Source organism: Pelmatolapia mariae, linkage group LG7 (genome assembly GCF_036321145.2).
Source record: "Pelmatolapia mariae isolate MD_Pm_ZW linkage group LG7, Pm_UMD_F_2, whole genome shotgun sequence".
Taxonomy (NCBI): Eukaryota; Metazoa; Chordata; class Actinopteri; order Cichliformes; family Cichlidae; genus Pelmatolapia; species Pelmatolapia mariae.
The window spans coordinates 33,683,733-33,697,786 of record NC_086233.1 but is presented as its reverse complement, the minus strand read 5'-3'; the positions used below and the strand labels follow the sequence as shown (position 1 = coordinate 33,697,786).

The 14,054-nt window shown below is 41.0% G+C and overlaps 1 protein-coding gene across 4 annotated transcripts in view; it reads right to left on the bottom strand.

Annotated features, from left to right (window-relative positions):
- The window catches only part of grin1a (glutamate receptor, ionotropic, N-methyl D-aspartate 1a), a 37,077-nt gene that overhangs the window by 10,277 nt on the left and 12,746 nt on the right, over positions 1-14,054 (bottom strand). For 3 of the 4 annotated variants that reach the window (XM_063478864.1, XM_063478865.1, XM_063478863.2), the window contains 14 exons: positions 12,914-13,035; positions 11,728-11,902; positions 10,670-10,814; positions 9,090-9,176; positions 8,605-8,740; positions 8,141-8,268; positions 5,726-5,890; positions 4,170-4,288; positions 3,708-3,820; positions 2,182-2,330; positions 1,895-2,052; positions 1,178-1,339; positions 744-853; positions 230-375 (listed from right to left, as the gene is read on the bottom strand). In XM_063478864.1, coding sequence (XP_063334934.1) covers positions 230-375; positions 744-853; positions 1,178-1,339; positions 1,895-2,052; positions 2,182-2,330; positions 3,708-3,820; positions 4,170-4,288; positions 5,726-5,890; positions 8,141-8,268; positions 8,605-8,740; positions 9,090-9,176; positions 10,670-10,814; positions 11,728-11,902; positions 12,914-13,035 — 1,915 coding nt within the window. Of the gene's footprint in view, positions 1-229; positions 376-743; positions 854-1,177; positions 1,340-1,505; positions 2,053-2,181; positions 2,331-3,707; positions 3,821-4,169; positions 4,289-5,725; positions 5,891-8,140; positions 8,269-8,604; positions 8,741-9,089; positions 9,177-10,669; positions 10,815-11,727; positions 11,903-12,913; positions 13,036-14,054 lie in introns of those variants that run through there. The other variant, XR_010094344.1, reaches the window with a different exon arrangement.

The window sequence follows — 14,054 nt, the reverse complement described above, 5'->3', positions numbered from 1 at the left end:
CCACAGGGTGGCCACTCAGCATGCCTTACATTATATGTAGGCATCAGAGATCACTGTTTCTTGTATGGTGATCTGTCGGTTTGATCACTACTTAAACCCCCCCCCCCCAAAGGTTCTCAGATAGGTTGAGAAACAGAAATCAACCCTCATTCAAGGGAGGTTTTTCTGGCTCTCTTCCACCCCAGTTTTGACCCTTCCACCTTCAGTGGATGCAGGGTATCAATCCTACCTGCAAGTTCTTCCTCCAGACATTGACGGCCGCAAAGGCCAGCTGCATCTGCTTCCTGCGGGCGTCTTTATGGCGCTTATAGGCAATTTCAATGAAGATGAGGAAGATCCCTGCTGCTATGCCTCCAGCCACCAGCATGAATACCCCTGTGAAGGAGGGACACATGAACAGAAACAGAGCAGACACAGGGATACGTGAGTTTCCTGTCTACATCTCCCCTGCTCCCACTAAGCATGAACGCATGGTCTGACTGTCATGCTCAGTGGTCGCCCCTCCTTTCTCAACCAGCTCCTACTGACGACGACTGCTGCAAACTACACAATATTAATAGAGAACCACAACCGCACGAAATCACAGGACAAGATACTGTACGGCACACTACCCACAGAGCACCACGCTGACACTAAAACAACGATTTTGTAAAGGTATTGGACAAAAAAGGGCTACAGTACCTTACCACTGCAGTTTTTGTCCAATCACTTTTAACGCTTTCTCTACGCCATAAGGACCATACCTGCCATGTTTTCAAAGGTGAGTGTGGCTGGGGCATTGCTCCTTGAGTCACACTCCTGGTATCTCACCCAGGTTTTATCTAGGTCTTCCATGAAGCCGTTCTCATGAGAACTGCAGGGGGTTGGGGGTGGTGGGGAGAGAGGTAACAGAGTTAATGAATGCCGCAAATGACCGAATGTTTGAGCCGCTTACTCCCAGCTAGCAACACAGATGAAGCACAGACAGCTGTACAGACACGTGTACTGACAAACAATGATACACTTGACAAGAGACAGCCAGACAAACAGGGCAGGAAAGGGGAGATACAAAGATGTGACATAAGGCAATGTATTGGATGGCTATAAATGGTCAATACGTGACCATGAAATCATATTGATAAGAAAAAAAAAAAAAAAAAAAGGTCATACGAGTAATGCAGCTTCGGCTGGGACAGACCTGAGAATGGCCAGGGACACATTCTGTTTCCAGGGGCTGTCCTTGCGCATGCCTATGCCAAAGCCCGAACGGAAAAACAGCTCTCCCGTGGTCACCAGGTCGCACTTCTGCGAGGCTTCAAACTCCAGCACCGCAGAGTCCCAGATGAAAGCATGCAGCTTGCTGTGGGGGCAGGGGGAGGGAGGAGGAGGAGGAGGAAGTGGGGAGGAAGGGGAAGGAGGGGAAGGAGGGGGTTACGGTGCAACAGTACAATGATTTACATACACATTTACGGCTCCCACCCTTCTCTCTCTTTCACACCACATCGTGTGTGTCAGTCAGCGTTTACCAGCAATCTCTACCGCTGCTTATGTCCCAAATGAAATCCAATGCCAGATGGGTGAGGGCGCGTCCCCCATTGGATTCCCCCAATCTCAAAGATGTTCGTCTGGGTACAACCTGAAAAAGGGGGCTCTTCGACTCAATGTTAGCTCAACCTCACACTGTTGTCAGTGCTGTTGACACGTCCACACCTGCTGCTGTCCCTGGAAACCTGCCTTGGCTGGGCGATGGGCCTGAATCAGGGGGAATGTCGCAGTAAAGCCTACTACTTCCACCTGATCCGGAGGTCCATGTCCCTCCCCTAGAGTTAACTGGAATAGCCCTGGTCTACGTGCTTGATAGGTCGAACAGCCGGCCGACACGTACTCTGGTCGGCCCGGCCTGGCCGAGACTCACTTGTCACGCACGGCCTGGATAGCCTCGGCGGCACTCTCATAGTTGTGCTTCTCCATGTGGCGGTACATGGTGCTAAGCTCCACCTGCCGCCGGAAGTAGATATCCACTGAGCTTTGTTTCACTGTGGCGTAGATGAACTTGTCTGATGGGTTTCTCAGCTGCATAAAGAGACGAGGAAAAGCACAATCTGATGAACAATAAGTAAGAATAAAATCAATCAGTGTATATATTTGTTAATATGATTGAAAAAAGGTAATGTGTAGTAAAAAGCTCCTTGTTTCACATACCCGTGGGTCATTGATACCGGTGATGCGCTCCTCAGGCCGGTCCAACACCAGGAAGGCAGCCAGATTGGCAGTATAGGAAGCCACAATAATCATGGCAAAACCAGCCCACACCATGCCCAGGATTCTCGCTGAGAAGCTACGTGGTGCACCTGTGTGGTGAGTCCAAGTTTTGAGTTTTCATCTCAGTAATTGTCAATTTCAGCTTATTTTTTCTGTCATATATACTGGATACTCATATAGAATATGAAAAAAAAATTAAATAACTTTTTTACACTATTAGTTCCAGATAGATGTTGTCTGATTTTGGATCTGTGTGATGGCAGTGAAGTGGATATTCCTAATATCAGCCAGAGCACTCCGCATTTTCCCATAATGATCTCACCAGGCGGGTGTGTCTTTGCTACTGTTTTCTGCTACATTTTTGTACATGATATAAACATATTTTAATAATATCAACACTCACCAATAAATCAGGAATTAAAAAAAGGATATGTGTCAATTAAATATTTTGCAGTAGTTTTACAATTTTAGCCCACAGTCATCTCAAAAACTCTGGCTGTCATTCTTCTGGAGTGAGTGCTGTCAGATGCTGTAAGAAGCGCCCATGTTGACGTGGATGTAAAACTTTGTGAAAGGATTCTCATATAAGTCGATGAGTCTGTGAACATAATTTCTGACTCATGACAGCGATACTGTGTCGAGTGGTTGAAGATATCCTGAACTTTTCAGTCAGTAAGTGCTTCTGATGTTGCTGCTGTTAGCCACTATTAGCCTCTGTTAGCTTTTGTTAGCTAGTGTAACTAAATCTTTCTTTGGAGGGGCTCTAACATTGCTGGACTCAAACACTTAGCGGATAAACTTAAATAACATGTGAGAATTTAATCAAACTGTTTCTTAGAGGGGAAGTGTGATTTTTAAAACACTTGAGCCAAACATAAGCTGGCATAATATTAGCCAATAAGCAACAACTATTGTTTAGTTAGCTAAACAATAGTCGGGAGACAACAGGGTCGTGTGTCTAACCTGCTGACAATAAGCAATTAGAACAACATTGGGGACAGTATTTATATCCACTGTATTCAAGATGGCGCGGCAACATGGTTTCCACAAACTGGCTCCCAGTCCTATAGATTTTTAATGGTTTCATTTTAAGTTTATGAGGATAGATCAGTTTGTTTGCATATTTATGAGTACAAATTCTTAAAGAGAGGGCTCTCTCTTTAAGAGAAAAGGCAAAAGCAGCTTTTTTATATACATATATAAAACTCATAAAATATCATGAAAAGGAAACACTTGACAGAAAATCAAATAAGATAACAAAACTGTTACAAGCTGTACCAGCTTTTTTTTTTTTTTTTGTCGTTTTCAAAGAAAAATGTGACAGTGGCAGCTGGATACCTGGAGCCACACAGACACTTGATATCAATCCTTTTACAAATGCAAAACTGTTCAAAGACTAGAAGACATCATCCAGGAGCTCTGTGGGAAAGAGAAAATTCAGTGGTCAACAACTGGGTATGACTCACCTTCTCCTATACCAGAGTTCAACAATACTCCCCAGGAGAACCACATGGCAGATGATAAGGTGAGGGCATCTTCTTCTTCTTCTTCACTATTTACTTTAAATCTCCCAAACGGGCTATGGGAAGAAATTGGGAGGGTTGCAGAAGATATAAAATGAGAAATGTCCGACAACCTGCTGAATGTGAAAAACCCAGTGATTCCCCAAAAAAGGGAGGAAAACTGAACATGAATGGGCGAAGCAAGACAAAGTCCTCAGAAAGAAAACAGGGTGAAGACGGTGGCACAGGCACAGAGCTGTGGGATGACTGGAACCAATCTTCACCTCTGTCTGCCTTGCTGTCCACATCGAGGGAAGATCTGCAGTGCTCAGGAGTCCATGTACACACACACACGCATATACTTCACACACACAGTCGTTCATACACATATGGATACATGTATACACATACAGGCCCCCCTTGTACCTGAACCGGTCTAGTAGGTAAAGCATCACCGCCACCACATGCACCGAAAGACCCACCAGCAGCCACAGCGTGCTTTGGAACGGCTGCATAAACGAGTCCAGTGTACTGCGAGGAATTTCCTGAAAACAGATACAGGCAGTTGATTATCGATTGATAATGAATTCTTTTTGAATTTTATAGAACCATTGGTCTGACTCATTGTCAGGTTTTACAGTCTTTTTACTGACAAAAACCCATGACCTTCCATATTGCACTGAAGTAGGATTCTAACAAGAAACAACTTATACGATCATATGTTCTGTAAATGTGTGGTTTGTTAAATGTAAATTTTTTCAAAATGTACTATGGGTAAAAAAAATTGAGGTCTTTTTATGAGTAATGTGCAAAAGTCTTGAGCCATCCCTCATTTCTTTATATTCAGCTAGGAAAATGGGAAATGTATGCAGTGAAACATGCACAGATAAAAACAGAAGCAAAATCAGAGACTGTACAAATATTATAAACTTCAAGTCAATATTTGCATGACTGCTTTGATAACTTTCTTGTACTTTCTTTAAGTAGTCTTCAGGAATAGTTCTTCAGGGTTCTTGAAGGACATTCAAAGCTTTTCTTTGGATGTTGGCTGCCTTTTGTTCTATTCTCTGTCAGAATGATCCTACACTGCTTCAGTGGATATGCTTTTGATGCACTGGCAGTGTGTTTGGGAAAATGAAGCCACACTTTCGACATGCTAATGCATGATGAGTCAAAACCTGATGGTATTTTTCTGCATTCATAATTCGATTCCATCTTTGGCAAAATCCCCAACACCTCTGACTAAAATGCAGAATGCAAAATGCAAGATCAAAAATGAAGGGTGTCTTTTGCACAACAGTGCAGGTTATTATGCACTCACATACATCAAATAGGTTTAAACCTGGCCCATGAGATAAAATAAGTTTGACTGTTTCCATGCCTTTAACGTTTTAACCAGTGTTATTTATATCTGAACACAGTTGTGTCTTTTTTACTGTTACAGGCTCATTTTTGTGTCTGCGAAAATCTGCAAGGACAGAAAATGACAACGCATTATCTTAACACTTGTTTGAGATGTGTAATCCATGGCTAATCCTTCCCAGATGGCATTCATTTCTTTCAAAGAAAGATGGTAGAGGCAACAGCTAACTGATACTGCATCACCTCATATTCCCTCTAGGTCTTTGTCCACTTAGAGATTTTAATAACCTATAGAAATTAAAGTTAACGGATCTAATCAATATTTTTCCAAACTGTCAGGGGTGATTTGATCCCCATCCACCACTTTAAATTGCAGCTACGTAGTTCTTTATCATGTTGCCATTAACCTGGTATACAAATAATATAGATGGTATCTTGAAACCACCTCTACTACCTTTTTCTGCCACAGCTGAGCAAATTGTATTAAAATTTATCTCTCTTGAAGCCATACAATCTCTGTCTCTGCTTCATTATATTTTTACATAAATGAACAGATGCATAAGTAAGCAATAGATGCAGCTCCCCTAGTCATAGGTCTAAGTACCAAATATCCTGCTTACCTTTTTAACGAGGATAGTGAGGCCTTGATATTTAAAGGGTTTGGAGAACTCGATGTACTGGGCTCGCTCATTGTTTATAGTCAGCGGGGCTACAATCATGTCAGCCAGGCCTCCCAGGAGCTCGCCCATCATGCCGTTCCACTCCTTCTTGTTACTGTTGTTGACCTGGAGTCCCAAAATGGAAGGAGTTGAGAAAGTTGAGAATCTGAATCAGTTTTAGCCCTGCTGTTGTCTAGACCGCAGATTTGCTTCAGGATTTAAGGATTTGGGTTAAACCAAGTAAACATCAAAAATATAGAACAGCGTGTTCTTGCTTTGCCTAAAGAACAGAGTTTCAGGTTTCAGAGGGTTGCAGGTTTTCAGTTCAGCGTATCCAGTTTCTTCTCTTTTTGCTTTCTTGCAGTTCTTACGGCTTCTGCGACATGTTACAGCCTCACACTCCCGTTTTGGGAAGAACTCAGTTTCAAGAGATCATCCTTGTTTAATATGTGACAAATAAGAAATAATGCTCTAAAAAATAAACATGCAATGGTACATGAAACCAGCACTGAACATACTATAATGGTAATAGGAGGTGATTAAATCTGTTTTATGTCCTTTCTAATTCAGGTCACCTATGTACAGCGGACTGTGCTCTTGAGATTTTGGGGCTAAAGACCCATTAGAAGGATGAACATTTTCACAGGGACCCCTGAAAATCTTAGCACCAATTTCTTGAAGGACATAATATGACTTTTGTGTTGGTATAAAATGTGTTGGCCATTTTTAGACTTCTTAATAATAGAGCATAATTTTACAATTCATAGCAATGCATTTCACTACAGTTATTAAAAGCTTAGGAATATATTGTATGCTGGACTATTACCTTTAAAAACAATGTGCATTACAGTACATACTTAATGAACAAACATATGCTCAGAGAGATGCCTGAAAAAGGCAAGAAACTACTGTTTTACCAAGTGCTATGCACTGTAGTATACATTTATAATTGTTGTGATTCTCAAATGGTTTATTCATTATATATTTTGAGGCTCTGTGCTTCCAAATGATGCATGATTTGACTCAAAATGGTGTGATTCCATTCAAAATGTCCTCAGGCTATAAAATGTTATTAGCACACTAATTTATTTCCTTGTTGAACTGAAAAAAAAAAATTCCTAGATGGAAGTAAAATTGAGCATCATTTACAAGCATTTAACAGGAGCAAAAAGAAGATGCCCTTGGGTTATAAAAATGTAATGATTACATTTTCTATTGCACATCAGAATTAATAGACACATAAGTCACACCTCATGTAGGCCTGTAGTAGCTTCATCTTAAATAAACTAGTGCAGTTTAATAGTAACATTGCCACTATTATTAAATAAGATAGCTTAGATTTTTTTATATTATACAATAATATTTGCTGATAGCTCATTGTTAACATATTTTTATAATATTGTAGTTGATGATTAGCAGATTCCCAGGAAAGTAATGCAATCTGTTGAGAATGTAAACAGAGAAACCAAAGACTGGACTGGTTACAAAGATAAGTCACAGTCTAGTTTCTGTGCACTCATGAAGGTGTGCTGCTTGAGCAATACAAGGTTAGGTTATATATAGCTGATCCTAGCAGGGCATGTGTCCTATTTTATCTGCACAAAACCCAACTCTTTCCCAGGAGGGGTTCATAAAAAATGAACAAACCCTGCCAAAACAACAAAAAAAAATAAATCTTCAGCACACAAGTGGTGGTATGTACAGTTTGTATGTGTTCCATTTTCATGGCTCACAGAACAGATATGGCAGCGGTGCAGTAAAAACACAATCTGGCAACAAGACAGCTACGGCTCATATATAAGTGATCTGATGCAAAGATGGCAATCAATAAGAAAAAATAGCATCTGGAAAGCAAAACCACATGAAGGATGTGCAGCAGAAGGCCGGATCGCAGTAAAACAGCTGGACTTGAGTCAAAAATAAACATGATTAAATCTAAATGGCACTCTACTGCCTTTGTCTTCTGAATTATTTAGAAGACAGGACAGACAATGTGAGTCAAGTTCTCTGAGCCTGTGAAGTAAGTGTGACTCATAAAAAACGATTAACAAAAGCATTAAACGCCATCCAAAAAGACAAATACCCAAAACTATATTGAACCTGGTGACCTTGGAAGTGCTTGGTGGCTTGCAGGCCACTCTGCAACTGGTAGGCATCTACTCATCGGTAGTTGACAACTGGAAATTTGTATAATTTTGCTGCCTTGAGCTAATGTTCTCCTTTTTACATCTGAGTGATTTTTAAACACATTCACGTGGAACTACAGGAAAGTCCCAAAATAAAGCCATGCCACCAGATTTAAATTATTGCAGATGGAAAATATATTCTTCTTGTGTGCCAAAATACACCAACCATGGATCTTAATGTGAAACTCACCCGCTCCTGAGTTCCAAATTTTCCATCAGCCACCAGATGCACCTCATAGGTGAAGTTCATGGTCATAGCCAGCTTTATCAGGAGATCAATACAAAATCCATAACAACACTGGGGTACGATTGGGCGTCCTGTAACGAAAACAGCAACATTTGGAAGTTATGCACACCCTGGTGGAAACTGGTTCATTTGTTGTTGGTTTCTTTTTGTTTTTGCTTTTTTGAATCCAAAGGCGGCGCATGTAGACTGCACAGAATGCATGACACACTGATACACTGCAGACAACCTCACACAGCCTCACTGCACACAGACCAGGTGTGTGCCAGCATCCCAACAATCACTCAGTCTGAATGGCTACATGCATACATATATAGATACCTGCTGCATATATATGTATGCATCTCCGGTGGATGTTTGGCGGGTGCGCTAGAAGCACAGTGATAATGTAAACGTCCCTGATGTGTTACCTGGGATGGTCTCATTGGGCCCAGTGCAGATAACCTTTTTAATTAAGACTCCATTTAATGTCATTTCCTCCTTGCAAGTACCGTCAGGCAGAGTGGGTTTCACATACACAAATGGCTCCTGGTGTATTGTCACTATCTACAACAGACGGGACAGAAAGCTGTTTATCACGGAGTTGGAGATGCATCTGCTTTAGGAGAAAAACATACATTACACATCACCAAAACATATAGATGTGCAAGGATGGACAGGTGAAAGTAAAAATAACAAACAAGGATACAGATGAGCTTCTCTCGAGGCCTAAGACAGAAGTGAAGAGATAAAAGTCACAGCAAATATGTCAGTTCTGCTTTAGGAACACAGATTAGCTTCCCTGCGAGAGAGAGATGTTAGCACACTGTCCAACACGAGTATTTCGGCTCAGGTCCGCAGTCTATCCGTGTAGACATGAGTGCCACATTGCAGCAGCAAAGTGAAGGTGTCTTACTTTTAGTCGAGTGGACATCTGGAAGCCCTGTGGTTTCTCAGTCTCTCCTCCGGGCCAGATAATCTTCCGCTGATTGTTCATTACCACCTGTAGCGATGTCACACACACATATACAGTATTATAGGTGAGTGCTGACAGAAGGCCTGCTGCTGATGAGGCTTCAGCACTGTGGGTGAGCATCACTAATGAGTCAGCTTTACATAACCACAGCTCAGCAGTTTATTTATTGCATCAACCTCTGACTTTTGTATGATACAGGGTTTCATGAAATTATTACTTTTCCACCTGTCGCCAAATAACTGAAGAGCTTAGAAGAGCTGATCCTTGCAGCCTTTATCGGCTGCCTGGCTGAGTTGAATATCCACCATTAGCTAAAATAGAGTGGGATGGAAACAAGGCTTATAAAAGAGCTTCCATTTTACAGAAGGGTTGGATTAGCGGTAATGGGAAGTAAGTCACATGCTACACCTTAGTCTACTTGCTACAAACTGCAGGGATTTTCAGAGAACAAGCAGTAAAATTAGAATCAGAAACTGAATTTGTTACATTCAGTACACTCTGATTGTGCTTGGATTTGATTAAAACTGTACAACAGTTCTATTCTAGTGATATTAGTGAGGCCGGCACTCTCACAGATGAATACATCGTTAGTGGACCAGAGCAGGATGGTGGTTTGGTGGTTAGCACCATTGACTCACAGCAAGAAGGTCCTGAGCTTGAATCTGCCGCCTAGTGCCTTTCTAAATGGAGATTGTTCTCTATGGGTACTTGGCTTCTTCCTATAGTCTAAAGACATCCATGTTAGGTTAACTGACAACTCTAATTTTGCCAAAAATGTGAATGGTTGCCTGTCTCTCTGTGTTAGCCCTGCAATAGACTGGTAACCTGCCTGTTGCCCTGTGACAGCTGGGATAGGCTCCTGCTCACCCATGAACCTGAACTGGATCAGTGGAAGATTGATGACGCCATTTAGTCCATTTAGAGCCAAAACAAGGGCTGTGTTTGTTTAGTTTGCTCACTAAAGTTTAATAAAATGTACTAAAACCTTTGTTTTCATGGTGAGTAAATTAGCAGCCAGCGCTAAAAAATGTACTTGGAAGCTTATTGTGTGCTTTGCAAAATGGTAAATAAGTGAAATATTTCCTCTTTATCGGTTTCTGTTGTATACTTGGGGTTCATGATTGGTTGTATTTCCCATTTCATGCAATGCATCAGGACTGCAAAAAAAGAAAGACTGATTTCATAATCTTGCCACTTTCTCTTCTTGCCCTCATTGCATCCAGGGGTTTTGAATGACATTTGTGCTACACTTACCAATATTGTCATCATATGATGAGTAAAAGAATCTGAAATATCCTTCTAATAGAAAAGAGCATTTGTTGAACTGCCTTTTTATGCAAAGGCTCACAGATATGCAGAGTAGATGTACATTACCTGGTATGTGGTATAGATAGAAAACTGTCTCCCACCCACCCACAATAAATAAAAAATAGATGATTCTGTATGTGGGCTAGACAAAATCTACACATGGTTTGTGAGTATAAAACAGGGAATGGACATCTGTAGGTGCCTTTGTGTACCTGCGTTCCATTGTATATGCCAACTTGGATGAGTCTGGACTTCTGATAGTTCAGTATACTGTAGTGGGCGTATTTCCTATCTCCGTCGTCATTGAACTCCACACGCCCTGTGAGACCCTCGGGATATTTAGATGACATCAGCACCCTGTGGCAAGCACATGAAAACTGTTATCTGTGTGAATCAGTGCAAATGTGCCCATGTAAGGCCATTGTGCGTCATCTCATGGTAGTGTAACAGTGTGTTTTTATTGTAAATTGCTCAGTGTAGGGCTCTTAATTCAGTGCATGAAGCAAAAAAAAAAAATTGATTCACCACATCTCTTGTTAATGAAAGGCAGAGCTGTGGTTGCTGAGTGCTGACAATACTTGCTGTTGCATTTGTTTGGAGGCAGCGCTTTATATTTTGTTATGCTGCCTCGAAGCTGCTCTAAGTGGGTCAGCTGAAACTCACTGGCTTCATTTGGAAATAACAAATACAAGGTTTATGGTACATTCAGGAAAACCTGATGAATCTGATGAATCTGTTAAAACTGTCAACAATGGGCGAAGAATGACTGCAATGCAGCATACAACTTATTTATATTGCAGGCCTGTTTCAGTAATTAAACCTGAGCATGTCTAATATGTTTTTTGCCCTTTATCACAATAATGGAAATTCTAACATATCTTAATTTTCCAATTATTTTTAATTGAGACATTTTTTATATGACATTTTGTCTAAACTGTTGTAATAATAGCTGCGCATATTAAAGATTTCTAATGAAGAAGCCACAGTATTTATGATTAAAACCTCTGAGAGAAAAGCTCAGGCTTCAGACTACTCTAAATAATCAACATCAGACAGTTTATTTTAAACTAAATAGGTTTGTATGGTATACTAAAAGCCCCACCACCTGCTGTTCAAACCTTTTGTTTACAAAGGGAAAGCCAATCAGTTGTAATTTGCTTTAGATGGAAGTGGTAGAGGAGCCGAAACATTTGGGCCATATATTGTATAAGATTAAAAAAAGGATTATTTTAAAGCCATGAAACATGCAAAGCTTCTGTGCCAAGCTTACCGTTTAAAAAGGGGTCCTGTTTTCCAAATGTTAGTGTTGCCCACACATCCCCTTGGAGGCTCTGTGATATTCTCCTTCTCAAATAGCTCCTGTATGGACTGAGCTACCACAGCCACTGCGTCATTGATGTGGGCAGACTCATTCTTCCCGTTGATGAGCTGGAGGCCAATTAGACCTGAGAGCATTCCAACAACATAAAGATAATCACCTTCCTGAGCAAGGCACACTGTCTCAGGAGCCTTTTGCAATGCGCAAAGTGGAAAAAAACTTATAGGGCCTCCAGTTTAAACATCCTGAAAAAAGGTCAGACATCAGCTGCTTGATCCAGCTCTGATCCACTGGGAGGGGTAAGTTCAATAAGAGTGTCTCATAAAATGACATCTATGAGTCAAGACAGCAGAAATAAGTGGATCATTTTTCTGATGTTGTCACGATGACCTTTTCGCAGCATGTGCAAGGAGTCCCTTGAAGTTGGATTTATATTTTTCAGCCCTTCTGGCAAAAGTTTGAGGACTCAGCACAGGCACAAATATTATTTGTGTTCTCGCTAAACAAAAATACCACCAGGCCTACTTTTAAACCAAGCAACAATCCAACTTCAGCTAAGTTTTCTGATTGCAACCAGGTCCATCAGTCTTGCAGGCTCCTAAAAGAAGCTGCAGTGCAGGTGGAAGAGACTGGACATGGACAGGACAACAAACGCTCTGCGGGGATTGCTTGTGTTTGAGTGCCTGGGGGAGAAACGGTTGACATTTGTGACCAGAAAGTGATAAAATACCGTGACCTGTGAGACATGTGCAAAAATATCCACGAATACATACAAAAAGACTGTTGTGGCTTACCATTCTATCAGTTATCTGTTGCAAAACTCTCCCTTTATAATTCATTAGAGACCAGGATGTTAATATGGCAGATTAGCACAGTGAATTTAGCCTTGGATGAGCCAGGATACACACACATTTAAAGTAAAAACTGAGTGTAAATACACACCACATTTAAACCTTTAAACAAAGAATGCTTAAACGTTTAAATGCTCAACACGAAACAAGCAGTAATACAAATAATCATGTAATAAACCCATTGATAAATGGTTAATCTTTCTAATCCTGTGTGTGTTATGCTCGGCCTCTTAGTAAAGCCGGGGTAAACTGGTGCATTCCCAGTGATCTAAGCTGGATGAACGTACCGTCTGGTGCCTCACTCAGGGCTTTACCCGACATCTCACGCTCGCCCACCAGCCACACGTAGCCGGAGCCCGTCATGTTGAGGAAGCGGGCAGCCCTGTACACTGCGGCAGCGTCCTCCTCGCTGGAATTTGTTAAAATTAAATCAATAAAAGACAATCATTTGTTTTAACCAGCAGAGGATGCTGATCTGGTATGCGAGTCTGTCAAGGCTTTCAGGTAACCAAAACAGGAGCAGTGACATGAATCACAAAAAATACCAAACAAAATCCAACCTGACGGCTTTTCCGAGCATTAGAAACAAAGTCAGCCATGATGATATAAAAGATTAATAATTTAAAGTTTTGACACTCATGGATTTTTAATTAAAAACTTTTTATTAAAAATAGATCATCATGACTCATTATAGGACAAAACCAAAGAAAATGTAATTGTTGCTTTTAAATTTTAAGGGTTTAGACAAAGTTTGTAATTCTGGTTTGTAATAAATATCTTTAGGCCATTTCCCCCTTAATCTAGCCAATAACTTTCTTCCAATCGTGTACATGTCGCATAGTAAATTGTTACGATACATTTAGCTGTAGCCCTGCGACAGACTGGCAACCTGTCAAGGGTGAACCCCACTTCATGCTCCATGACAGCTGCAATAGGCTCCAGTTCCCTCACAACCCTGAATTGAATAAGTGGAAGAAAATGGATGGATGGACATTTATGCTAGTTCATTTTCCTTGAGAACAGCATGAAGCTCTCTAGTCTGCACAGCATTTTATGATTTAGTCTGAAGAAATGGCTTTCTATTGATGTTAAAGGTTTATCATTTCAGTTTTTTTGTCATTTTCGGGGGGATATTTACATCTTTATTTGATAGAATAGTGACGAGCTAGAGAGGAAAATGGTGAAAGACACTCAGCAAAAGACCTGGAGTCACACTTGAAACCATGGTCACCTGTTCAACCACGTGAGCTAAACTGGCATCCCAGATTTTTTTCAGAAGTCTATCCCATATCATCCCGGGCAGCCAATTATGAAAGCTGAAAAAGGCCCCAAAACACACAACTCTGTACTGCAGAGAATCCTCTGCTTTATATTCTTAAAATCCCCAAAACATAATTTCATATAAGGGAGACACGTTTATCATAAAGT